The sequence below is a fragment of the Haemorhous mexicanus genome, chromosome 6 (assembly GCF_027477595.1).
Source record: "Haemorhous mexicanus isolate bHaeMex1 chromosome 6, bHaeMex1.pri, whole genome shotgun sequence".
NCBI lineage: Eukaryota > Metazoa > Chordata > Aves > Passeriformes > Fringillidae > Haemorhous > Haemorhous mexicanus.
The window spans coordinates 27,662,252-27,689,305 of record NC_082346.1 but is presented as its reverse complement, the minus strand read 5'-3'; the positions used below and the strand labels follow the sequence as shown (position 1 = coordinate 27,689,305).

The 27,054-nt window shown below is 40.2% G+C and overlaps 1 protein-coding gene across 4 annotated transcripts in view; it reads left to right on the top strand.

Annotated features, from left to right (window-relative positions):
• Positions 1 to 742: 742 nt before the first annotated feature.
• Positions 743 to 27,054, top strand: part of INO80 (INO80 complex ATPase subunit) — a 62,271-nt gene continuing 35,959 nt past the window's right edge. Inside the window, exons 1-18 of one of the 4 annotated variants that reach the window (XM_059849465.1) lie at positions 743 to 883; positions 5,984 to 6,056; positions 8,104 to 8,289; positions 9,556 to 9,722; positions 9,817 to 9,884; positions 11,986 to 12,147; positions 13,915 to 14,035; positions 15,268 to 15,482; positions 16,478 to 16,531; positions 17,984 to 18,187; positions 19,464 to 19,659; positions 19,849 to 19,916; positions 20,236 to 20,445; positions 21,025 to 21,105; positions 22,246 to 22,341; positions 24,914 to 24,973; positions 25,564 to 25,706; positions 26,799 to 26,883. In XM_059849465.1, the coding sequence (XP_059705448.1) occupies positions 8,147 to 8,289; positions 9,556 to 9,722; positions 9,817 to 9,884; positions 11,986 to 12,147; positions 13,915 to 14,035; positions 15,268 to 15,482; positions 16,478 to 16,531; positions 17,984 to 18,187; positions 19,464 to 19,659; positions 19,849 to 19,916; positions 20,236 to 20,445; positions 21,025 to 21,105; positions 22,246 to 22,341; positions 24,914 to 24,973; positions 25,564 to 25,706; positions 26,799 to 26,883 (2,073 nt within the window). In that variant the 5' untranslated portion in view covers positions 743 to 883; positions 5,984 to 6,056; positions 8,104 to 8,146. Of the gene's footprint in view, positions 884 to 1,492; positions 1,686 to 3,603; positions 3,910 to 5,983; positions 6,057 to 8,103; positions 8,290 to 9,555; positions 9,723 to 9,816; positions 9,885 to 11,985; positions 12,148 to 13,914; positions 14,036 to 15,267; positions 15,483 to 16,477; positions 16,532 to 17,983; positions 18,188 to 19,463; positions 19,660 to 19,848; positions 19,917 to 20,235; positions 20,446 to 21,024; positions 21,106 to 22,245; positions 22,342 to 24,913; positions 24,974 to 25,563; positions 25,707 to 26,798; positions 26,884 to 27,054 lie in introns of those variants that run through there. The other 3 variants (XM_059849467.1, XM_059849466.1, XM_059849468.1) reach the window with 3 other exon arrangements.

The window sequence follows — 27,054 nt, the reverse complement described above, 5'->3', positions numbered from 1 at the left end:
GCACGCAGCCCCACCAAATGCCCCCACGTGTTAACCCTGGCAGCGCCCCGGTTCCAGCGCCGCCAGCCCCTCACCGCTCTCGTCATCTGCGGGGGCTGACAGGCCGGCACAAGCTGCCTAGCTGCCGCGGGCGGCCTCCGCGACACGCACACAGGCCCGGCACAGCCTCCCCGCCTGCCCGGGCTCGGGAGCGAGAACGAGCGGCCCCCGAACCCCGAGCGCGGCCGGGCCAACCCGGCGCCCCCCGCGGCGCCTCAAGGGCGAGCGCGCGTCACTTCCGGGACGCACCCGCCTCCCCGCGCCAGCATCGCGAGACCCCGCCCCGCCTCGCGCGAGACTCGCTGGCTCACCCGGCCGTCTGGCCGAGTCCCTTCGGCAATTTCCGTCACCGCCAGACCCTACCAATCGGCCGCAGGAGCGCATCGATGAGGAAGGGCCCCCCGCGGGGTCCCTGCGGGGCCGAGCCCCGCGGTGCGAGCCTGGGGTCCGTGCGGCGGCCACGGAGGCGCGGGCGGGGCGGCGGAGCCCAAGCGCGGGGCCGGGGCGGCGGGGAGGCATGCGGGGTTCGATTGATCAGGCCTGGGCATGGCGCCTCTCCTCCCCCCCGCCATGGCTCCCCGTGTCCCTGCTCCTCTCCTCTCAGTGAGCGAAAGTGGCCGCCGCCGCCGTCCCAGCGCCCGCAGCCGCCGCCTCCTCCTCAGCACCAGCGCGGGCGCCATCTTGGCGAGGCAGGAGCCGGGAGCGCCCCGCGGCAGGAGACAGGCAACGCCAGCCCCGGCAACGCGGGGCGAGAGGCCGGGTGGAGCAAGCGGGGGAGCGAGCCCGGGAGACACCCCCAGCCCCCCGCCGCCGCCGCCGCGTCGCCGCCGGGCCCGGTACCCAGGTGAGGCACCGCGGCCACTGCGCAAGGGCACGCCGGGCCGGGGCTACTGGAGGCGGCAGTGGGGGCGCCGGCTGGGCAGGCCGCGGCTTCACCCCCCGCGCCGACCGGCGGCCGCAGCAGCCGGGCCTCTTCTTAAAGAGACAGGCCCCTTCCCCGCCCTGCCCGCCGGATGCGCCCCGCGGTACCGGCGGCCGTGGAGCCGCCGTTCTCCCCGACCCCCCCAGCCCCCGTCTAGAGCGGCGGCCGGGTCCCGCCAGGCGTGGGGGGGGCTCGGCGGGGGGAGGGGGGACGGGGGCGCCGCCGCGCACCTGCCGGCGCACGTGCGGGCGGTGGCGCGTGCGCGGGTGCGGGCGGGGGGTGCGGGGCGGGGGGGGGGGGCGCGCGCGGCGAGGGCGGCGGCGCGGCCGGGCCGGGAGCGCCGCGTCACCGGCGAGAGCGCGTGCCCGCCGCCGCCGCCTGCGGGGGCGCGCCTGCGGGAACGCGCTCGCCTCCCCACTCACTCCCGGTGCCGTCAGAGCGCGGCCTCCGCCCCGCGGCCCGGCCGGGCTGCCCCAGTGCGTGAGGCCGCGTGGCGCGGTGGTGCCCGCAGAGCCCGGCGGGGCGGGGGCCCGGGCTGCCCCAGCGCTCCCGGAATAGCCACCGGCACCTGCAGGAAGGGGCCGCCTGCCAGACTCGTGGCGTTGTTGATGTAAAGTGTCTCCCGGGTGCCCCTGAAACGTAGTTCAGCGTTGTGTTCGCGCTGGTGAATGCGCACTTCCCTAAAGCTGCGCTGTAAACTCCGCTCCTGTTTGACTGCAAACAGGTAGCCTAGTGCAATTTCTCTGTGTGACTCAGTACAATTTCTGTTCATGATTTAGCGTTATACGTTCTTAACGCTGTTGCCTCTCTTCTGTGTATGATTTCTCCCACTGTGGTGTTGCAGATAATAATAAACTCCTTTAGTTTATTTTTGCCTTTGCGTGAAGAAAATGGTTCAAGTCAAGTTAGTTTATAGTGAAATGTGTATAATTCGGATTTTAGTTTCCTTTCTTACAAACAAATCTACTGCATGGATTTGTACAGTACATCTGATAAGCCCTGTGTGTATGTGACCTACACAGCTTTTAACAAACGATTCATTTTTGTTGTCACTTGTTAGTGTGTATGTATAAGAGTGCCCTGACACTGCAGGATTGGTAAGATAGTGAGGGAAAAGTACAAAAAATAGAACTTGTGGCTTGAACCTTTTTCCAGGGCTAAAGGATATTGCCTGTAATTCTTCTCTTGTATATACTCACGTGTATATTGTTGAAGTTGCTGAAAATTCTGCCTCCCAATTCTTGATGGTTCAAATGAGCAAGTTTTGTTCCATTTGGGTATAACATAATAAGCTGTAAATTCTGTAATAAGCCTGCTCTTTGACAGGCTAGACTACACACTACATTGGTATAGATGGCAAGTGCTCTTAGAGCTCTTTTTGGACATAGTTCCCTTTTTGTGGTCTGGGGTGGAGGGAGTAAAAACCAAACAAAACTGAAAATATCCATGCAGTTGTTATTTTGTGTGCACAGAATGTGCACAGAATGTCAAAGTGTGAGGGTAACTGTTGGTGCTGCTGTGTAGAGCAGAGACTATAAATGCATTGTCAAGGCCTCCATAAACACTATTAACTCTCTTGGGGCAAGAGTTACTCTAATTGAACAATTAAATAGGTTTGTTTTTCTGCTAATTTAAACTCGGAAGCAGAGCTCTGACACACCTACTTTTGTGTTCAGTGTGTTTGAGGGTATTCTGCTGTTTGCTACATATATGCTTCTGATACACTGCTGTATAGTTTTTCTTTTAAATAATAAATTAGGCCCTCTCTGTATCTGGGGTTTTTTTTTGGGAATTGGAAAATACAGAGGCAATGCCCTGCTGACTCTCCTCTGTATTTAAAAGTGATTAAAAGGTGGAACACAGATCACTGAAATGCTGTCTCATTCCTTGGAAACCAACATGAAACCTTACCACAAAAGCAGAACAGCAAAGTAAAGCATCTAGTTTACCTAGATTTCATTACTCAGAAAAGCAATTAAAATGTCTTTTTTTAATTTCAAACTCAAATGGTGTGAACTCAGCGTTGTATATACATTAATTTTATTTGTTCAACTTGAGGTTAGTGGAGGCTTTCAGTTCATATGAAATTTCGTATTTGCTTTTTGAAAAGCTATAGTGTCTTATATATCCCAGTTATATTTAAAATGCTGCCATTAAAAAAAAAAACATATGGGAATTATGTTTTGCTTTAAAATGTGGTCTATAGCTCTGGGAAATTGTTAGTGTAACTATGCATTTACCGAAGCAAGCTAAAATGAGTGGGGAAAGGAGATCATGTAATTCTTCAAACAAAATATTTCTTCAGGTTTTTTATACCACTACAATTTTTTCCATTGGAGGTTATATGCATTTAAAGAAGCCTGACAAAAATATGCCTAGCTGCCGTTACTGTGCTAGTCTATGTTTTCCACACAGACCTTGACTTGGTGAATCTTCTGTTTGGATATATTTATGTCAGCATTTATTCTGAAGATCTTACTACTGGAGCATCTTGCAGGATTAACTATTCTGCTTCTCCAATAAGACCTGTATGTCTCAATTCTAAATTTCTTCAAGAAGAAAAAGTATTTTAGGGATTTGCATAAGTTTGGAAAATCTGTTTGGGAAAACCCCTGGAAGCTGCTAAAATTGCACGGCAATTATGGTGGCATAGAAGACTGTATTTTTGACCAGTTATAATCCTGGTATTGATAAAACCTTCCATGCTGTAAATAAATGAGGAATACATGCTTTCTGTGATTTCAGGTTTTTGTCCACATGGATGTTTTGTCAGTGTGTTTGCAGTGATGGGATGGAGAAAAGAGAAGAGGCTGCTTCTGTGGGCTGAAATACTGGAACAAGTATTGGTGCTCACCCGCCAACTGGTCACACTTCATATCCATGCACTTAGTGTGTGGCTGGGGAGACTGAATTACTTTTACCTCCCTGATTTGCCTTGCTAAGAAGAGGTACTGTGCATTAGCTACAGTCCAGTACCTTTTACTTGCATGGCAGCTTGTATTTGTGTATGTGCCCTCAGCTAGGAGTGGAGTTGTTACCATTATTTGCTATGACAGTTGATGTTAGTCATAAAGAGCAGAAAAACTAATCCTCTGGGCCTTATCTGAGGTGTAGTGGTGGCAGCAGCTGAAAGGAAAAAACGCAAGAAACTCATGGATGGAAAAGTATTGCTTCAAACAGCTCTGCAAAGCAAACCCCATCCAGCTTGCTGCTAGGCACATGAGCCAGATTTTGCACTTACCACTTATGGGGTTCCTGTTTGTTACCAGCAGGAAAAGCTTGCTGGACTTCCATTCAGAATTATGCAGTGGATATTTGTTTAAAAAGAGAGAATCTACTTTTAAAGCTAAGCTGTTTTAGGAGACCATGGTTGTGCTCTTTGGTTGGTGCAGGTCAGTGGGCATAAAATTTAGAAACCTTGTTATAAAACCTAGCTGCTCTCAGAAGATGTCCTTGGAGGATTCTTCTCCAGTGCAGGGTGTTTGCTTACTGACAGGATGCTATAAATGGGCAGACTTGAAAACAGGAGTGAGGGAAGAAACCCCACACCTACATTAACATTGAACTAAGCAATGGGATTTAAAACGGGATAAGGAAGGCTCTTTCAGAACTGAACTTAGATATTAAAAAAATACAATTACTATAAAAGTTATTTGCATGAAGTTATTACATTACTGCTGATATTTTACCTGTACTTTTAATAATTTAGTGGTCCATATGATACAATTAAATGGCTTCAGAACTTCTGATTAAGTGTTTTAGAAGATTCAAAGTGCCAGCCTGGCAGTGCAGAAGCTATTTATTTCCAAAATCTGTTTTTCTAAACTGTTAGAACTTTGGGCAAGATGAAGGGAGAAAGGAAATAGCTATTGAATTTGGTACTGAAACTTAACATGAAGTTGGTATATATCAGTAAGAAATTCATGATGGCACAAGGATTACTCTGCAGCTTCAACTCATTTTACTCCTGTAACATAGGAGTATTTACCTAAATGTTACCATCAGTAATGAAATATTTTTGAAAATCTGTGTTTTGTCCTTAAACTGAGTAGACAAAAGGATAGATTTGTTTCAAAAATGTCAAAGAAAGGTGGAATGAATGTCATCATCATGTAAATCCACTGAAGCAGTATGTTGGTGATGTCATACACAGTTATATACAGTAGTGGGTCAGGCTGTGTGCCTCTGTTTGTTCCTGTCTTCTCTCACTTCAGTGTTCAGTCAGGTTTTGCTATTGGAAATCTTTGTTTGTTAAAGCCTATAGTGGAAATGAAAGGATAGAGAATGAATTATCTGTCACTTAGCCTTCTGTATTATTACTTTGATGAGCAGAGAAGCTCTCTGTGACTGTCAGCATATAAATAAATGAAAGGCTGAATTAAATGTCTGAGTTATTCACTATTCAGTATGTCTGTGTAACACTTACTAAATTTCTTTTGGGCATTGTCAGTATGTTTTAAGGATACTGTTAAGCTCTCCTGTACTTATTTCTTTATTTGGTAGGCAGGATGCAGACTAGTAACTGTTTTGAGGACAAGAGTAATTAATGTTGTATGCACAGGAGTCTTGTGGAGCAATTAAAATAGGAAGACTAGCAAAAGCATGTCTTTTTATATGGGTGAAATGCAGAGGAGTTGTGCTGTGCCAGGTCAAGGAGGACTTCATTAAATGTGGAAATGCAAGGTTGAGTTTTGGGAATGTGGTTTTCTGCAAAGAGCTGACAGGTGAAAGATGCCATGGTGTTTTGAGTTAACTGTGTTAGTATAATACATGCCCTTGTTGATGGATACATTTTGAAATGGAATGGGAAAAGGAATCATCATACTTGTTTTGCTATGAATCTAGGGAGAGATTTTTGCTCTTGTAATATATGTAATTTTTATTAATGATCATGAGGAAAGGAAAACCCCTTTCACCTTCAAGGTGTTCTTTTCTACCACCTCATGAATGATCTCTTCCATTAGAGGCACAAGTTTCATGTTTCCTCTCATTTTTTAACCCTTTTACTTAATTTCTTCACAGAAGGGGTTGTCAAGCATTGGAACAGGCTGCCCAGGCAAGACGTTGAGTCACTGTCCCTGGAGGTATTTAAAAGGTGTGTGGATGTGGTACTTGGGGATATGGTTTAGTGGTGGACTTGGCAGTGTTGGATTAGCAGCTGGATTTGATGATCCTAGAGGTCTTTCCCAACCTGAATGATTTTGTGGTTCATTTTGTGTCTTCCTCTCTCTTGGAAGACAGTTTTTGATTTAAGTTTTATTGTTTGGTTGGTTTGGTTTCAAATGCCTCTTAAGCACTATGACATATGTAGATGAAAGTTGCTTGGAAAATGTGCATCTTACTGCCCTTATCATAGGGAAAGCTTTCAAATTAGCTTGTTGCTAAGTTCTGCTGGAAATGAGGATTTGGTGACAGAGGTCAGTCATTCAACTGCTGTCAGGTATGCAAAGATCTAATATGTAGGAAGCTTCAGTCTAAAAATAATTTTTATCACAGAGCTGTTACCTTGTCTAATGAATTCTGGTCTGTTATTGGTTATCCTCTGTGGGTAAGGACGTTAACTCAAGACCCAGTATTTGTTAAGAAATAATACAATTTGCTCTTGTTCAAGCACAGCCATTAGTCTTAAGCTGAGGATCACTTATCATAGTTTATTGTAACTCTGAAGTTCTGAATTTGTTCTGTAATTTTGGAGGATAAAAGACTTAGAGAAGGTTAGATGCTAGGTTTTGGATCTGTATATGAGAAGAGAGAACAGCTTGAGGATTGGATACTCAGTCTGTATGTTCATTTACATAAGCATAAACAATTTCATCACTGATTTAATAATTGAACAAATACATGTCTTTCAATAAATTAATGAGAAGTTTGCTTTAGATTTTGTAGTATTTTTAAAAAGTGATAGAAACCAGAAGAATCCTTCAGAAGAGCAATTAATCTAAGTCTGACTGGTTTTAATTTGAGCATCCTGTTCTAGCTGAGAGGTGTCCCTACCTATGGCGGGGGTTGGAACTAGATGTTCTCTAAGGGCTTTTCCATCCTAAACCATGCTATGATTTTTGTCCTCCACCAGAAGTAAAAGCTTAAGATATTTATTTATTTTTTGTTTGTAAATATTTAAGATCTTGACAGTACTTTGATTTATAAAGTAACAACTCTGGCTTTGGAAATCACATACCCTTCTCACTGTTATTATTACAGTGATGGCATGTTTTGTAGTCAAAGAAAAGTAAAATTTGACTTGACAGAGCTATTACTTTAACAATTGTTATGACATCCTTTGTAGTTGAAGGAAGAGAAAATTGCAGTTGACAGAGGAATAAAATGCTTTGATACCTTTGTTTTTAGAGTATGTAGTATGCAAATATTGCCAGGGGGTGCATTTGGATTTATTAAGAATCTTAAATCCAGAGAACAAATAAAAAAATCAGGTGGACAGTTTCTGCTAGTGGAAAAACATAATGCTAGAATACATTCTAAATTTGTAAATATTAAAAAGTATCTTGAAAGTTGCTTTTTATGTATTATTTTTTTCTTTAATAAAATAACAGTTGTGCTTTAGAAGGAAAGGGTTTTTAGTCACGTGTTTGTAGCTTGTTTCTCAGCAGGTAACAGCTATTTTTTAAGTGCTGAAAGAGCATTGCTGTAAGGTAAAGGAGAAATATTACAAGTATTCAGTAGACTACAGCTGTGAACTGAATGGTAAAAACAATAGAGGAACAATATTTTTAGTAATTCTTCCTTTTTGGAGTCAGTTATATATATATGCCCTTCATTCAGGGTTAAGTATGTTATCTTTAATAATGGTAAAAGGTTACTTTAGTTGCTTGAGGACTGTCTTCATAATACTTTGAATTTCTATGTCACCACTTGGATTATCATACTAGGTTAAAACAGTGCTTGTTCATATCAAACAGCAACCCCAGAGTGATAAACCAGAAAACTAAGAATCTAGGTTTTGGCTGTGGTAGTACTGTGGTGGAAAGTTGAATGGCAAATTCTGTTTGTTTACTATACTTATTAACTGCAGCCTAAGCTTTTGCCCGGAGTTGTCTTGTTTTTTTGTCTTTTTTGTCAAACAGGGATCTGTTTGCTCCTTTCAGAGGAGTTGTGGTGCTGATGGCCATTGTTTCCTTTTACAGCTGTGTGTTCAGAGGCACCTGTGCATGAGGAGAAGTTTGTTCTATGGCCTCAGAGCTGGGTGCCAGGGAGGATGGCAGCTGCTCAGAGCTGGCAAAACCCCTCTATCTGCAATACCTGGAAAAAGCTCTGCAACTGGATCAGTTCTTACGACAGACGTCTGCCATCTTTAACAGGAGTATATCCAGGTACCAAAAGCTTTTCTACTTTCCCTTGGGAATGCCAAGGAAAGACAGACATTTTTATAATATTGTTCTATGCCTACACCATATGAAGAATTTATCAGTGACTTGTTCTTTAGAAACTCTTCTGCTTTAAAGGAGGAGAGGTCACTTGGATTGCTCAGCCTAGAGAAGAGGAAATCTAAACAATACTATTAAATTTAATAATAAATCTAGCATTAGCTTTGCATTCTGAAACAAAGCTTTTCTGATTTCTTCTCTCGGGTGACCACTGATAGGACCTGAGGCAATGGCATGAAATTTTGTTGGGGAAGATTTAGGAGGGATATTAAGGAAAGGTTCTCTATCCAGAGGGTGGTTGGGCATTGGAACAGACTCCCCAGGGAATGAGTCACAGCACCAGCCTAACAGAGTTCAAGAAGCCTTTGGACAACACTCTCAGGGACATGGTGTGATTCTTGGGGACTCTCCTGTGCAGGGCCAGGAGTTGGACTTAAAGATTTTTGTGGCTTCCTTCCATCTTGGGATATTCTATGATTGTACGAACGATTCTGGACTGTGCTTCTCTCTGTTCCTAGTGATAATACAGTGTGCTATCAGCTCATGTATGAATTAGTACAATGTTTTAAAGCTCTTTTTTTGTAGCTGCATGGCCAAAACTTTCTTTATCTGCAAAAAGTAGAATGAGGAAGCCCTAAGTAGATTTTCAGAGACACTTACAGCGTTTAGTCATAAAGAAAATGGAAAGACTTGTCAGATGCAGAATTTGTGTAAGTTTTAGCAATGAGGCATCATCAATGTGTGTTTCTGTCCCAAAACAATTACGTATTTAATTTCATCAGTCTTTTGGAATTGGAGAGTTACAGAACTGGTAACAGAATGGGCAACAGATAACAGATGTATTGATAAGCATGTATTAAAACCCACAAAAGGATTAGAAAAGGTATATCTACATTTTTCACATGTCCCAATGAGTATGACAGTATTGTGCTTTTGCTTGACTTGCATAGTTCATGCTTCTAAAACTGCACACCTAGTTGAAGACTGGAGGTGCAGGTTGATAACATAGCCAGGCTGATGTCATGATTAACTATTGCTAAAGGGTTAATGGGAAATTACTAATAGCAGTATTTCTTATGTGTAAAATTACATCTGAAGCAGTCTCAATTCTCAAACCTTTAGACAAATGCCCATATGTAAGAAAGCTGGATGGGCATCTTCTCTTTTGAATATTTTCCTGATATTGTCACTGTATTATGGATCTTCTTGCAGTGATGAAAGTGAAGATGGATTGGATGACAATCCTTTGCTGCCTCAGTCTGGGGATACCCTGATGCAAGTAAAGGAAGAGCCTCCAGACTCCTTCCTTGGAGAGTCTTCTGGGGCAGGGAATTCTGGGATGTTGAACACACATTCCCTGAATGGAGTACTCGAGCCAGGTGGGCATGTATTAGGTTGAATTTGTGCCTTCTTTGGGTTAGTCTGGAAAAGCATTATTTCTTAAGAACTTTATTTTTTTTTTTCTGTAAACAGAACCAAAGTCTGAAAAAGGGAGCTTGTATAATTTTTCCAAACTGAAGAAAAGCAGAAAGTGGCTGAAGGTAAGAATGTTGGGAAGAAATGCAGCTATTGTAGAATAATCTGTGAGTAGAGTTACCCACCTAGCCATTCTCAGTCATTTAGCAGCAGTCCTGGCTAACCAGGGAGGTCCCAGTTGACTGAAAGTTTGCAAACATGACAACCATTTACAAGAAAAGCTGGATGGAGGGCCTGGGGAACTACAGAGGTGTCAGCTTGTCCTTGGTGTTCTGTGAAAGGTTATGAAGCAGATCATCTTGAGTGTCATCACACACAATGTGCAAGATAACCAGGGGATCAGGCTCAGCCAACATGGGTATATGAAAGTCGGGTCCTGCTTGACCAACCTGATCATATTTTGTGACAAGGTGACCTGCCTAATGGATGAAGGAAAGGCTGTCTGTGTCTGTCTAGACTTCAGTAAAGCCTTTGACACCGTCTCCCACAGCATTTTCCTTTACAAGGTGGCTGGTCACATTTGGATGGATGCATGATTTACCAGGTGAAAAACTGCCTGCATGGCTGGGCCCATACAGTGGTGGTGCCTGGAGTTACATCCAGCTGGTAGTCAGCTCCAGTGGGGATCCCCAGGGCTCAGTACCGGGCCTGGTCCTGTCTATTGTCTTTATGAGTGATCTGACTGAAGTGATCAAATGCACCCTCAGTTACTTGCAGACAAGTTGGGTGGCAGTGTTGATCTGCTGGAGGGCAGGAAGGCTCTGCAGAGGGATCTGGACAGGCTGGATCATGAGCCAAGGCTGATTGCACAAGGTTCAACAAAGTGAATGTCCTGCACTTGGGTGACAACAACCCCATGCAGCACTACAGGCTGGGGGAAGCGTGGCTGTAAGGCTGTCCAGCAGAAAAGGACCTGGGGGTGCTGGCTGACAGCAGCAGAACATGATCCAGCAGTGTCCAGGTAGCCATGAAGGCCAGTGGTATCCTGGCCTGTATCAGCAGTAGTGTGGCCAGCAGGACCAGGGCACTGATTGTCTTCCTGTACTTGATGTCCTGGTGCGGCCAAACCTCGAGGCCTGTGTCCAGTTTGGGCCTCTCACTATGAGAAAGACATTGAGGTGCTGGAGTGTGTCCAGGGAAGGGCAGTGGAGATGGGGAAGGCTCTGGATCACAAGTCTTATAAGGAGCAGCTGAGGGAGCTGGGGGTATTCATCCTGGAGAAAAGGAGGTTTGCGGGGTACTCCCTGAAGGGAGATTGTAGTGAGGTGGGGGTGAATTTTCTCTCCCAAGTAACAAGCAATAGGGCAAGAGAAATGACCTCAAGTTGTGCCAGGGGAGGTTTAGATTGTATATTAGTAAAATTTTCTTCACTAGGAGGATGGTCAAGCATTAGAACAGGCTGCTCAGGGAAGTTTTGGAATTGCTATCCCTGGAGGTGTCCCAGAGGCATGTGGTTGTGGCACATGAGAATGGAGTTAAGTGGTGGACTTGGCAGTTAGTTTACATTCAGAATCTGAATTAATTTTAAATTAAACTAATCCATTATAAAATGTATTAAATGGAGATTTGGGACTCCACTGAAAATTTGTTTTTAAGTTGAACTCAGTATAAGGTCTCAGTGAGGATGGTAGAAGAGAGCAGAATGGTGGCTTTATGCTGTCTTTGCATTTTCACTGTATTGTAGCCGTCTCAAGTTAGCAAAAACATGTTGCCAGGAGGTCGAACAAAAGCCAAACTTGCAGAAACCGTTGCAGGTAGGAGTGGTAGAATAGCGGGACAAACTACAAATGGGGTAGGGAAGCACCTGCAAACGACACATCACAAAGTACCCCTGCTATTATCCTGTCTTTTCTCACTGCTGCTTTTCTGAGACCACTAATTTTAGTCTCTTTTCTGAGACTAAAATTATTTAACTGTCACTAACTAACAGTAAACTACTTTCCTCCAAATCAGAAAATTTGTATGGAATTCACTGCTATACAGGTCTGCTCCTCAGAAATCTATTTTCTATGACTCTTTTTAGATGGACACTTTGTTAGTGCTAAGTATCATTGTTGGGCGGGACCCACACCCCTTTATTAGGCAAATGCTCAAGAGTGCTTTGTATAAATAAACAATTTAGCACACCTTGGGATTGTTAAATTAGTTCCTATTTATTCTTGTTAGAGTATCCTTCTGAGTGATGATTCCAGTGACACAGATTCACCAAGTGATGAGGATGGAGAGGAGGAAGAAGAATTTTCTCTTTCAAGGGAGGAACTTCACGATATGCTGCGATTACACAAGTATAAGAAATTGCATCAAAGTAAATATAGCAAAGACAAAGAGGTAAAAAGAATTTTTACATTTTCTTGATTTTTATTCTTTCCTTTAACTGCATTATTTTAACTGCTTAAATGTTTTTGTCAAAACTCATAATTTTGTGAACTGGAAAATACACTGTTTGGTAGACAGTAACTGTTTAACAGCAGTTTTAGACAAGGGTTATTGAATCAATTACATACATAGAATGAGATGCTGTGAATCTGTCAATAATGTATGTAACTAGTACTGGCACATGTTGTATATAGTTTCCACAGTGCTCTGTCCAAGTCACTAGAGCAAATACTGTGTGTTAAAATGCAAGATTTGGAAGATATATATGCAATGTATATGAAAATGGAGGTGCTGCGAGTTAAATTCTAATACGGGTAGTAGCTGCTATGCAAGTGTATTTATATCATCATTGAAGTGATGAATAGTAAGGTGATGTTTACAGTCTTGAAAGGGAGTGCCTAGTTTACTACCTTGTCATTTTCTGTCATGATTTGAGGTTTTACTTGACTCTTTTTCTTTCTTTTTACCTTTTCCTTTTGTTTGTTTTGGATTCTCTTTTGATATTCTCTTTCTTTCCCTTAGAAGAAAATAGTCTGCTGCATTTTTGCATTTTTCTTAACAGTAAGCCAAATTCCATGGCTGCTTTGATTCTAATAATGTATTTCTTCAAATTACAAGGACTTTTGCAGAAATGTTCACTGCTGATTTGAGTTGCAGCAGAAAGTCTTAGATGAAGGAGGCTATCCTATTCTGTTATCTGAGAATGTGTCTGAAGTTAAAATTTGTCTTCCTGTTTTATATTCTTTTCAAGTCTCTCCAGAAGAGTGAAGAAATATTTTCCCACACAGGTCTTTGCTTCTCTCTACTTCTTTCTTTTGTTTACTTGTGAAGCTCTGAACCAATATTTTGTTAGCTTCTTGAAATATTGCATAGCTACACAAATATCCATACACCATATTTTTAAACTGGTCATAGTTTTGTTAGATTTTACACAAATATTTATTTCCAGACTTGTAAGAAATAATACCCAATGAAAGTAACCAGTGAGTGTATTGTTAGATCAACAGTACACAGTTATGGAGGGAGAGGAACATATATCAGAAAAGTTTCTTTATGCTTGTGATCTCACTTTTCAAAAATCTTCTATTAATTTAAAAGTATGCTTAGATTTTAATTAGTTAATTTCTGAGCAGTACTGCCTTTAATTTGCCTGTTTATGTATAACCTGTGTGGAGTTCTTCACTTCTTCATTTGAATAATGCTGGGAATATACTGGCATTTTTCATCATTTAGAGGAAAAAATGCTGAGGCAGCTTTATTTTTACTTGACAATCCGAGTGTTCAAGTTGTTTGTCCTTGTGGAAATCATTTAAATGCCTTTTCTTTAAATCTGTCTTTTTACATCCTTTGGGATGATAAAGTAGGACATGTATGTAATTTGGGAGTGCAGGCAAAACAAATGTTGGGTCTGTAATTGGACCTCTTCATGTCGAGTGTTGTCTTGCTGGGCAGCACCTGTATGGGAAAGACAGAGCAGTATGTTTTGAAAGTGCAAAACTCTCAAACTTCACTGCATCTCTTACTTAACCAGGTGGGCTCAGTTCCCAGTGCAGAACTTGGAGGCCACCCCTGGGGAGTAGTGGTTTCACTTTAAACACTCTGATAGTTGATAACAAATGCAAAATATGGAGAAGTGCATGCTTCCTGATCTCTTCTTGATGTTCAGGATCTGAGCTTGTTGAGGGGCTGTTTCTGTTACCTGCTCACTCTCCCCTTCAGTTGCAGCAGTACCAGTACTACAGTGCAGGGCTGCTCTCTACCTACGACCCCTACTACGAGCAGCAGCGCCACCTGCTAGGGCCCAAGAAAAAGAAGTTTAAAGAAGAGAAAAAAATAAAAGGTAAGGTCACTAACCTCATGCTTTTAAATGGCTGCTGTGGTTTAACTTCTTTCCTACATTGTTTCCTTTGATTAAACGTAAATGCTCAAAACTTGTGGGTTTTGCAGGGAAATACCAGGTTCTGGCAAAGAAAAATGTCTTCAGAAAATATTGGGCTTTATCCTCTGGCTTTTAGAAAGCTAGGGTGGAAAAAAGGTGTGTGACTGGAGAGTTCGTGGCTTAAGATTTTCTTTGTGGACCTTATTCAGTGGTTTGGAATCCATACATTGTTTCATATCATGGTCCATTTACTCAAGAGTATTTTGAAAACATAGTAGGTCCTTGAAAAGTTTAGGAGCTTATCCAGTACCTGCTGCAGTTATTTCTGAATATGTAGTTTTAGTGATCAGGAAGTTACAGGGGGTGAGTGTTTTCTGGAAAATAGAGGGAACTCGGAGTTGATGTTTGATGTCAGAATAGAATTATATATCTGACATAACAACTTGAGTTTCTGAGATGCACATTTGCCAGGAAGTACAATTTCCTTTCTTGTTTGGGCTGGCAGTAGTTGTAAATCTGTAAGGAAGCAGAGAAGACTGTGAGCTGTCAGCATAAGGTGAACTCTCTTAGTGTAAGTACTTAAGTTTGAGTTGTCTTTTAAAGGGGTTGTTACAGGCTGACTTCCATTCTTTTTGCAAGTTCCTTTAACTGTGGTGGGTTTTTTTTCCATTAATCTTGCAGCACCCATAATTTTGCATACTCACAGTGAACATTTTTAATATCTGATACCAGTATCAATTTCCTCTGAAAGGTGGTATGACATGACAGCATGCCAGTCTCTTTCAATGCAGTCTTCTCTTTGCTGAAAAGTTTGCTTTGAGACTTAACTGTACCAAATGATAATGTTGTTGCCTTTAAAAGTCTAACCTTTACATAGCATTAAGTCGAATTTTGCTGCAAAGCAAGAAACATGCACCAAGTCCGAAACATTTTAACTCACAAGATGTGTTTCCCTGGGTGGAAGTAATTGCATTTCACCCCTCTATTAAACAGGAAAATCTTTCAATTATAAAGTACCGAGGAAATATCTAATAGTATAAATTAATTGTGCCAGAAATGGGAAACATGGATAAGTTTGGCTTTTTTGTTGGTTCCACATATAAATTGACTAGGAGAATTTACTCAGGAAAGGGGCCTGATTAAATGTGTCCCGAAAATAGAAATGTATTTTTATGATTGTTGTTGCCATGCAGGCAAGTTGAAAAAAGTAAAGAAAAAGAGGAGACGGGATGAAGAACTCTCTTCAGAGGAGTCACCACGACGCCACCATCACCAGACCAAAGTTTTTGCCAAGTTTTCCCACGATACACCACCACCTGGGTCCAAGAAAAAGCATTTGTCTATTGAGCAACTTAACGCACGTCGGCGCAAAGTGTGGCTTAGCATTGTTAAGAAGGAGTTGCCAAAGGTGAGCTTGGCTAATGGCAGTAGATCAGTGATGATACAAGAAAGGGAAATAGAAAACCAATTTAGTGGGGACTTGACACTTAGAAAAACAGAGTAAAGTAAGATCTGATTTTTTTCTATAATCCGTAAGCAACGTGTTGTTGAAATATCACCAGTGGTACCTAAAAGGATCATGCAGTGCTTTGCCATGGCTATTCAACCCTTGTCAATGAAAAGTGCAGGAAGCTCTAGCAGGTACTCACACTGATCTACAGGGTGGCAGCACAGAGCAAACCACTATCTAGGTTTACAGTGGAGTTCAGAAAAGGGCTGTTTCAGTCACAGCACCTGTGTTTTCAAACCTTAATCTCAGAAACAGATTGGGGAAATGTGTTGGTATCCTTTACAGTACAAGCTTCAGGCACCTTTGAAACAGAAGGCTGGGTTCACTGTTGGTAGGTTTCTGAGATGGTCAGAGTGGACCTTAGAACCTGCTTTTTGAAGTTCACAGTTAGCAGACTTTGAATTCTAGGAAGTTAAAACAAATCATGACTGTATCATCTTTTGTGGACTTAAAAGCCAAACAAAGGATGTTTGCAGTGAGAAGGACTATATTTTTTCAAAAGATGAATTTTGATCATGTGAAGAACACAGGATCTACATAAATTCTTAACATCTTTGGGAAACAGTGGAAAATATTGTTTGCCTCAGTGATAAAAATGGAATAGGAGACCTCTGCTTTGCAACAGTAATAATTAAAGAAACAGTTGTGAAAAAGGAGGTGTTTTGCATGCTTCCTTCAGGATTTGGAATATATTTATGTATGCCTTTGGTAATTTAGGGGTGAAAAGCTGTTTCAGTCAAAATGAAGAATACTTACAGTACCTGTTCTCAATTATACAGTAGTGTGCATGACTGAAGTTGGTACATGTACCTGCTGAAGACTAGATAGTGATTTTTTAAAATACTGTGAAGCCATTACCCCTTAACTCATTTTAGCGTTGTGCTCTCTTACAGGCGTACAAACAGAAAGCTTCAGCCCGTAACCTCTTCCTAACCAACAGCAAAAAGGTAGGTGGTGTTTAATTTCATACTGTTCTTTGTATTGGATGTAATAAACCAACCGTAACCTTTCCATGTTTCTTACAATACTGACTATACTAGCAGGGCAGTATAGGGGAAAGCATTGTATACAAGTAATTGTGATTTATTATAAGGCTTTTCATTTTTTAGTTGTGTTGTTTTGTCTTGTTGCATAAGCAACAGATAAAACAAGCAACCTGAGTTCCTTTCATGAGATCTTTCTGGCTTTTGAAAGGTTTAGTTTGTACATTTTAAATTTACTAATCTTTGATACTGTTTATTAGTGGCTTTGCTACACTTTTACTTTTGAGTTGCCCATCTATCCACTACTTAAAACTTGCGGTTTTAAGCATTCTGGTTGAAATCAAAGGAGCTCTCGGAATATTAGGTGCTTTACTTTAGATAAATATGTAGAGGACTTGTGATTCAAAATAGAGCAGTTTTCAGCCTAAGTAATTGTAAAAGCAATCCATCTTCCCATCAGAGTCTTCTCTGAGAGTTGGCATTGTTTCTACCTAGAGAACTTTACTTACAAGCACTGGGTAACAGCTTTCTGAGCACTTTTCAAGGGTTATGCTCAAGTGTCTAATTCATTTATATGGCTAATGATGAAAAGGTAATCAAGCATATGACTGAGAATTGTTAGAGACAAGGTGATGTAGAAAATTTCCTGTTCTGAATATACATTATCAAAAAAAGGAGCATTTTCTACGGAAGCGTTGCAGAAAATGGCACTTGTTTTTATGTTTAAGAAACTTGGCCAGTAGAATTTACATTTTTTAAAGTTCCACTTTTTTTTTTCCTTATTTTATTTTATCATTTGAAATCTGTATGTTAGAATTGTTGATCTGCAAATTTTGGTGGAAGAAAAAACCGTCACAAACTGAAAAACCCAGCAATTTTGATCATTATTACGATGTGATCAAATGATTTCAACTTGAACAAAAAAAATTGCATTTTCTTATGCTTCATGAAATAGTAGCAAAACTGCAGAATGTGCCCTCACTTTTCGGTGTATTAATGTAAACAGGATTGTGTTCCATCAATACTGCTATTGCAGTATTCTTAACTATATTCTTATTGAAAAGTGAAAAAAAAAACCCAGAAAAGTCAAGAAATAGGTGAGTAAGAGCTGTAGGCAAGCCTAGAATTTTGTTCTTCTGAGTCCCTTTCCAGGACTTATCCATCAGATCAGTCTTTTAAGTATTATGTCATGCTGAAACTGTTTTCAGATTTTGTCTTTTCCACCATCTCAGAATTTTTTTGGCAGATAGCATTCTCTCATGCCATTTCAGAAGCATTGCTGCTGAGTAAAGTATCACAGTTCTTTCTCTTTTGAAATATCAGACTTGGTTATAATTAAATCTGATACTCTTTGTTGCTGGCTTTCTTTACAATCTGCCCATTTTACCACTGTTCCCAAATCTTATTTCCTTATAGCTGGCCCACCAGTGCATGAGGGAGGTCCGTAGAGCTGCTATCCAAGCCCAGAAAAACTGTAAGGAAACTCTACCACGAGCACGTCGTCTCACCAAGGAGATGCTTCTCTACTGGAAAAAGTATGAAAAGGTGGAAAAAGAGCATCGGAAACGAGCTGAGAAGGAGGCTCTGGAGCAACGCAAGCTGGATGAGGAGATGAGAGAGGTACAGCAAAATCACAGGTTGCTGATACTTAGTATGCTGAGGAGACACAGAAGTGAAATTTGAGTTTCTAAATCCAAGCCATGAAATTCAGTTATTTGTTCTGTTTTTGTGCTATTCCACATACTTCTTCTGCTGTCTTATTTTTTATTTACATAATTATTCTAATATTAGCAAGAGGTGATTAAAAAAACCCTTCAAATTGCATAAATTCTTTCTAATTGAGTGAAATTGTACAAGGGATCAGAGAAGCTGTGCATGTCTCACAGACATACACAGCTCAGTGTTGGTAAGGGCCAACATTTTGTAATGATGTGTACATCTTTCTGGATCCAGAAGGGAAGACACTTTTTCATTGACATTGAATTTTTTTGTCCTGTTCTTTCATTTTTCCCCCTGCTGCTGTAAGATGATTCTGTCATTTATGTACGAGACACAGAATTTTTCTGTGCTTGCTTTTTTGTTGGCCAATTGACAACTTCTTAAACTCTATTACAGAGTAAAAGGGATTGAATTCAAGAGAGTTTCCTTGTAAAAGCTCTCTAGTGAAACTGTGGTTGTTATTTTAGATACGTACACCTTATATGAGGAAAGGTTGAATCTTAAAACTAAATATAAGGCATTATAATGCTTAAATTATGCTTGTGTTTATTGTGTTCCTCTCATTCTTGCAAATTCATTAACATTTGGCAAAGTTTTCTGCTGACTTAGATAAATAGACAAATTTTAACTGTTGCATTTTTTGCCAAAGTCTAAGGGTGAGCAGAGCTTCTGCAATGCCTTGCTGAATGCTGAGGAATGAGAGTATCTCAAGTGTTTCACCTATTGATGTACTCACGTGTACATAATTCCCTCTACTAATAAGTAACAGAATGTGGGAGTGAGGTTGCCATGAGAGCATTTCTTAACTGCTGAGTTCCTTTATGGACCACTAAAGTTGTGCTATTTTTTGTTGACATTTTAAGTTTTCAGTGTAAAAAAAACTTTGAAACTTTCTTTTAAGAGATTATGGTGTTTTTGTCATGATTGCTGAATTTAAAAAAACTTTTCATTTATAACATTTTTATATTTTAGTATAGTTATTTGTGGAGTTGATTAGTGTTCTTGTGTGCAACTAATAATATAGCACTTGCAAAGTGATGTGCTTAATGTAATCTAGAGAGATTAGTTGTTGATACATTATTAGATGAATTTTTTGTTTAATTATATTTTTAACATTGAACTCTTGTCCTGTCTCTTTTTCCCCTTCTTTTGTTTTTGGTAAATACTCTTCTGTTAGGCTAAGAGACAGCAGAGAAAACTGAACTTCCTGATCACACAAACTGAATTATATGCCCATTTTATGAGTCGTAAACGAGATATTGGACATGATGGGATACAGGAGGAAATCCTGCGCAAACTGGAAGACAGCTCTACCCAAAGGCAGATTGATATTGGTGGAGGAGTAGTGGTCAACATCACCCAAGAAGATTATGGTAAGTGATTAATCTACAGTCCTTTACTTGCACTCTTTTGAAATTTACTGTACTCTGTGTGTTATCGTGCAAACTTAACAATTTCAAGCATGACATCCTTCTCTGCAAGGACTGCTGCAATTATTTAATTTATCTCTGTGTTTGGGTGGTTACTTATACAGAGCTCTAATGTGGGTATGGTATTTTCAGATAGCAACTATTACAAGGCTCAAGCTCTGAAGAATGCTGAGGATGCTTACCAGATTCATCAAGCCCGGGTATGTATTTTTTGGATCCATGAAGTAGAAGAGCAAGCAGAGTAATTGGCAGAGGCCACAGTACCAGGATCTTTCATAGCAGCCAAGTCAAATAGGTTAATGTAGAGTCCAGATTTGAATTTAATTCCATATACACATTCTATGTTAAACAAGTAGAAAACCAGAGTATAGGGATTCGGGCTATAGGAACAGGCTCATTTTCTCTTCATTTCTGGCGAGTATCGTGTCTTAATGTGAATTGTAAAGCCCTTTACACTACAGTTTCTTGATAAGTTAATGTATTCACCATCTTATGCGTTACCTTCCTCTTCCTGTTCAGACCAGATCATTTGATGAAGATGCAAAGGAGAGCCGTGCAGCTGCTTTACGGGCTGCTAACAAATCCGGGACTGGGTTTGGAGAGAGCTACAGTTTAGCAAACCCATCTATCCGAGCAGGAGAAGATATTCCACAGCCTACCATTTTCAATGGAAAACTGAAAGGTTATCAACTGAAAGGCATGAATTGGCTGGCCAACCTATATGAGCAGGTATATTAGTACATCTTGCAAATTTTTATAACTTCTGGGATTATTTAAGTCATTAGAATAAAGTTGGCCCAAAAAAAATATACTGTTTTTAAAAATAGACTGTGTATACTTGATCTTTAATGTATTGGAAGAAAGAAAAGTACTAGGTAGGCCATGTGCCAGTGTTCTTGATTATTTAGGACATAACATCTTTGAATGGGGCTTTGAGTTCAGTATTCTTTGTGTGGTTTATACAACTATTTATCACTTAGATCATACATAGAAGAGACTTTTCCTGCTTTATTGCATACTGTTTCAGGCTTGGGTCAGCAGATAAACTGCAGGCAGTCTTGTCCTTGTGAGTGTGCCCTGGTCACAATGGGATCATGAAGTGCCGAGAGGCTTAGGGGCAAAATTAGACTGAGAGGTGAATGAAATACAGTTTAGATCAATTACCTCTCAGGAGCAGATTCAAGACATAATAAAGTTTCAGAGTTACAGTGGGGCTGTTCCCCCTCAATTCAGTAGCAACTGTTCTGCCAGTTCTTTGTAATTTAAAAAGTAGTAAAGCAAAGGTGTTCATTTATGGATCTTTTGCAGGGCATCAATGGAATCCTGGCAGATGAAATGGGTCTGGGTAAAACAGTACAGAGTATTGCTCTCCTTGCACATCTGGCTGAGGTAGGTGGGTTATACCTTGTTCCTGGGTAGTATGCTTGGTAGAAGATGCATACATTTCCCATGTTGGAAATGAATTTTGGGTTATAAAGCTTAAAAGTCTTAAAGGGTGTTTTATACATTGTTTCCACATGGAGCCACTGAAATAGTTATAAATATGTATGTATGTCAGTTTTTATTTATATAGAGTTTTTATTTATTCACAGAGTAAAATCTTCTCACTTGCATTGAATGTAAAAGCCTCAGGAGAGAACAAGTTGCACACTTGATGGTTCACTGAGTTTTACAGATCAAAGTGCTCAGATTCTGAGCTTCATGGCAATTAGCATTCATTTCCATATTCCAGTGGGGTTTTTTGGGAAGCATAGCGATTCTTCTGTACCAGGGCAGACAAACAAAACAGAATTAGCAACAGGAGCTTACTTCTTAATGCAGAAATAGATACATTTATTTAAAAAAATAAAGGTCTTGATTGCAATCCAGTCACTTGCCCTAAATAGGAGATATCAATGAAGTGATACTAGAAGCAAAATTAGCTGCACTAGTGTCCAAGTGACAATTGTGTGCATTTCTTTATGTTACTGCTACTGTTGGCCAAAATACTGCAAAGGTGTGCAGAGCTGAAGATTCTTGAGCTCATCTGTATGGAAAGAGTAATGAGATAAGCTTGTCTTCCTGTGGCACTGCACCTTGAGGTTTTTCAAAGGTTACACAGGGTGTTATTCTTCTGCCTCTCCCTTAGGAGGGCCAGCTTGTAACTACTAATAGTTTAATGGATCAACTCAGTTTTCACCAGAGAGCACTGTAATTTGTGATGTGGAAGAGCAAAGTTTTTCAATGTGACCTGAAGTTCTTATCAAAATGACGGGGGCTGTTAGTAACATGCAGGTGGCTACTCTGAGAAACAAAGGAGTTTGTTCTGGGAAGAACTTTGCTGTTAGGAGATAAGTTTTGGTTAAACATTAGATCTGCTCTGTTTGATTTTGTATCACCCTGCTGTGCTGGGAGAGTTTCTCTATTTTGTGTACAGTTCCCTCTCATGTATTCACTGTTATTTATTAGATTTAAAGTCATATCAAACCATCTCTTTATCACCTCCCTTCAGTTATTTTTTTAATTTAAGTTTTTATGTGTGTTTTCCAGAGAGAGAACATCTGGGGACCTTTTTTAATAATTTCACCTGCCTCTACTCTGAACAACTGGCACCAGGAGTTTGCCAGATTTGTACCTAAATTTAAGGTAATAAGCATGTCCAAGAAATTTCTTTCTGTTTCCTTGAGAGCAAGCCATTTTGTTCTCCTGAGTTCTGTATCACATCTGGGTGCGTACTGAATATGAAACTCTGTAATGGGCCAGTTTCTGGCATTTTTTTTCATCATTCTGTTTTTTTCTGAAGTGTTTAGTTATTTAGGGCTTAAAAATATTCTGACTTTAATCACATGGTTTTCATTTTGCACTGACTTAATAAAGGCACCTTCTCCATAAGGAACTGTAGTAGGTCAGCATGTGGAAGCATAATTTTTAATGTGTGGGCCTGGCAGCAGAACCAAGAATTACATACCAAGTTTTATGTAACATCCTTGGGGTTAGAGCCGTGTTTTCAATCATTCGTATGAATTTGAGTCAGATGAAGATTGTGTGTGAACAAACGCTGAGCAGAGGGAAGCAAAATGCAGCTATTACAGAAAAATAGAAGAACTATGGACATACAGTTAATAATCAAGGAAAAGCAGAGAAGTGAAGCACAAAAAGATTAAAAGAAAACAAATGGAGTTTTTCAGGTGTATTGTGAATGTGAAAACATAGTGAATAGAAATAGTAAACAGTAAATTAGAAAGCAAGGAACTATCAGTTACTGAAAAACAAGCTGCTCAGCTGTCCCCCAGTGGCAAACATTGGAGTGTTGCAAAGGAAAATTGGAAAAGAAATGTAAATGTACTGCTAAAACAATGCTGTAATTTCAGAATTCAGGATAGACAAAAGTGTCAGAAGCTTGCAGTTACATCTGCAAAGAGGAACAGATCATAATTTAAGTATTTGGGTTGTTAATATAATAACCTTTGATATAAAGAAGTCTTGATTGGGTTTTTTTGAAACATCAGATTTTCCTATTTACAGAAAACAGTAGAAGACACCTAGTTGTGAGTAACCAGTGTACCAGTAACATCTAGCTAATTGTTTGAATGTCTTGGCTACTTTTAAAAGTGTGAGGAAAAACTTTGAATGTATTACTAAAAGTGATACTTGATTTTTGATCTGGGGCAGGGCAAAATTGAAGGACTTAGCTTTTACCAAATAGCTTGCTTTGGAGATCCTGATGAGACTGTATATAGGTTGTGGTGTTGTTTAGTTTGAGGTATCTGTATGAGGAGAAGTTTTGCTAGAGCATAGTTCAATAGTAGGTTATTCAAGTGACTTGTAATTTGGAATAAATTGGCATTACTGAGCCTTTAAAGCAACTAATGAAGAAATTCAAGCACTTGTGTTATTGAGGAGGTATTCAAAAGAAAAAAAGCCAACACAACCTAAATATAATCCATTCATGTCTTTTCATAGCCCAAATTAATAGGGGCTTTTGATTAAAAAACTTGAGAGCTGTTGGCCATTCTGTTTGCTTTCTCTCACTTCCTTTGATAAGTTCTTTGTATAGAATAGGCAAGCAGCTGTGTATGCTTTCTCCTTCTCAGGAACGAAATACAGCAAATGTTTGAAAAATGCAGTCAGGATGCATGTGAAAAGATAGTTTTCTCTTTTTTGACTTAAACACCAAACTGTTTATATCATTGTATAGCTGTTCTCTGGCACGCTGATCTTATTGCATGCTGATGTTTACCTTAGCCATAGAACAAAATGTATTCTGAAAAGAAGTTTTCTAAACTTACTGTCACATGTTTACAACTTCAATCAATCTTTTTTTCAACCAGTTTTGTTTCTTCCTCTAATCATAGAGAAGTGTGCAGTCAGTTCTGCTTGTAGTAAATCATAGCGAATTTATGTCCATGGCAGAATATGTAAACTGAAAGACAAATCACTTTTCAATCAGTCTGGTTGTTTTACAAACAGAACAGTAGGAAGAGTATTCAATTAAAGGCCTTTGGAACCGTCAGTTGAAGTTGTAAGACTTTTCACCACCTCAGAAAGCAGCATTCTTCCTCCCTCCCAAACCTTCCAGTCTTAGCTGACTGTGAGTCTTTCCACCCGGCAGGAGATGGCAGTACAGTGTTACTAAGCAGCGGCAGGAGTCAGTGCTGTGCGAAGGTCTGAGTAATAGGACCCATGCAGTTTTGAACTGTAGATAGTTTAACAGCTTTCTCTGGCAGTACTGCTTGCTTTTAAAATTCTTATATTAAATATATCCATGCCAGACATTTTAACTTCATCTCAGGTTTCTGGGGTCAGTTCTGAAATAGAAAACCAACAGGACCATGGAGATTGTTAAACAGGCCACAAGCCTTCTAGTCCTCTAGCTTTAATTATAGCAGTTGAGTATAGACCTCGTTCTGCCATACGCAAAGTATAATTTTTAATTTTTAGAAAAACCTGACTAGAAGGTTTGTGCTAAATGCTAATGGACATTTTTAGAGTCTCAGCATAGCTTGATCAGGCCAAGTTTCTTGATGTCTTTTCTTGAAATGCTCTTTTTCAAAGTATTTTTAAATGCTTTCTGATTTTTCTCGATGGTAAAAAGAGAATTTCCCTTTTTGTTGTTTTGGAGAAAGAAGTATGTCATTTTGTAGACTACAGACTATAAATTCCAGAGCTGGTGTCATTATTTGAAAATAATGTCTTTCTAATTTTTTTACTGTTTCAGGTGCTACCTTATTGGGGAAATCCTCATGATAGAAAGGTGATCAGAAAGTTCTGGAGTCAGGTAATACTAGCATGAACATGTACTTTGACTGTCTTTCTCTGTGCAGAGTAAACCAGAAACTGTTGCTACACATCACCAAACTAAACTAATGTGTGGATGCAGAGTTTCTTAATTCCTGTAGCAGCATTTTCATTAAGATAATGAGGTGGAAGACTTCTCTTGTGCTGAAGAGCAATACCATACAGGGCAATTCAATGCAGTGTGGGGTTCAGATGAAGAACTAGAGCTCTGTAAATAAAGCAGGAAGTTTTAGTGTCAAGGACTGTTTATTCTGTTTGAGTAACGTAGCTCAGGGTGCCCCAGTGCAGGATCCCTGCAGTTCTGCCAAGATTGTTCCTTATTTAACAATAAGGAGTTTTGTAGGGTTCAGTACCCAGGTCTCGTCTTGCATGTTAAGTACTGTCTGAAATTGTTCAAGGGCTGAAGTCCAGGTCCACTAGTTGAGTAACTGTGATATAATTAATTTTACAAGTCAGCTGGGGAAAATGCAGTAGTAATGAGAAGATTGGAAAACAGAAGTCTGAAATTACAGTGAACTCCTGACAATGTATACATTATGTGGACATTTGTTTCTCCTTTTGCGGTTGTAGAAGACATTGTATACTCAGGATGCTCCTTTCCACGTGGTAATTACCAGTTACCAGCTGGTAGTGCAGGATGTGAAGTATTTCCAGCGAGTGAAGTGGCAGTATATGGTGCTGGATGAAGCACAAGCACTCAAAAGCAGCTCCAGGTAATAAACTAACTGGAAACAAAATATTTTCTGTGGATCAGCCTCTTGGAGGAGTATCAAGAAAGCATCAAGAGAACATAAATTGATAGAAGTTAAAATTGACACACATAAGACCCCTTAAGTATCTAACCTGGTTAAATATCTATATAACTCTCTGACACTGGATAAGTCCATTAGGTTTTTGCATTTAGATTTTCCAAATATGTAAAATGTAATTAAAAGGTAGCTTTGGAGCAGAACCTTGTATGAAGCACAGGACAGTTAAAGAAAACAGTGTGAAATGCTGTTCACTTTCCCTCCTGACTGCTCACTGAATTTTGCCTGGTGAGTGATCTGTAGTCTTTAGCTTATATTGCTTATATTGGCTCCATTAAATGCATTATTTTGATTCCTTATTCAGTGGCACTTCCAGGCATGAATGAAGGTCAGAACCCCATGAGTACTGTTGGCTGCAGTAAAGCCCAATCTGTGTTATGAGACTCCATGCCAGAAAATTTTGTTTGTTTTCAAGTAGTGGATTAGTCTGTCTTTATTTCTGTAATTGCTTTCCCATAACCTTTGTCCAAGTTGCCACTGTACACAGTAAGTTGAGGACTGCTTTAGATGCAGGCTGATTCTGACCAAAGTTTGTCTTTTCAGCATTCTTGGGAAACCACCCCTCAAAGAGGATTTTAATGTATAGCACAGCACACCTGCCACAGTAGCCTATACTCTTCCTCTTGTAAAGTGTGAAAAGTACATGACATTCTGATTCAAAGTACCTGTATTTTTTTGAAAGTTAATGATTCTGATCATGAGACTTAATTAGTAAGCATTTGTTTTAAAAATGAGTAAAAAAGATACTTAGAAAAAGAAAATAAATTACATAATTTTAAATTATGTAATTTAATTTTTATTTTTAATTTGGAAAAAGGCTATTTTTTCCTGTAGTTGTCTTTTGAAAGACTGGGGAACAGCTGTAATAGTTTTGTCCAGTGACTTCCAAAGATCATTTGGGAAACTCACTGGAAACAATTTGCATTAAAATACCTTACGTTTGATATCATTCTACAGTTTTCTCTAGAAATTATTTTTCTTGCTTTTATTCATCAGTGTTCGTTGGAAGATCCTACTACAGTTCCAGTGTCGAAACAGATTGTTGTTGACTGGCACCCCAATCCAGAACACAATGGCTGAGGTATTTGGGAGCTCAAAAGAGTGGATTTTTCTTTTTAACAATAATACATACCAGATATATGTAAACAATTGGGAAATCTGTTGTATTTGTGTGGTTGTGGGATCATGCTTGTAGCAAACCACTGGCAGACAAACATGGGATCAGCCCTGGGAGGGAAAAATATGGAAACCT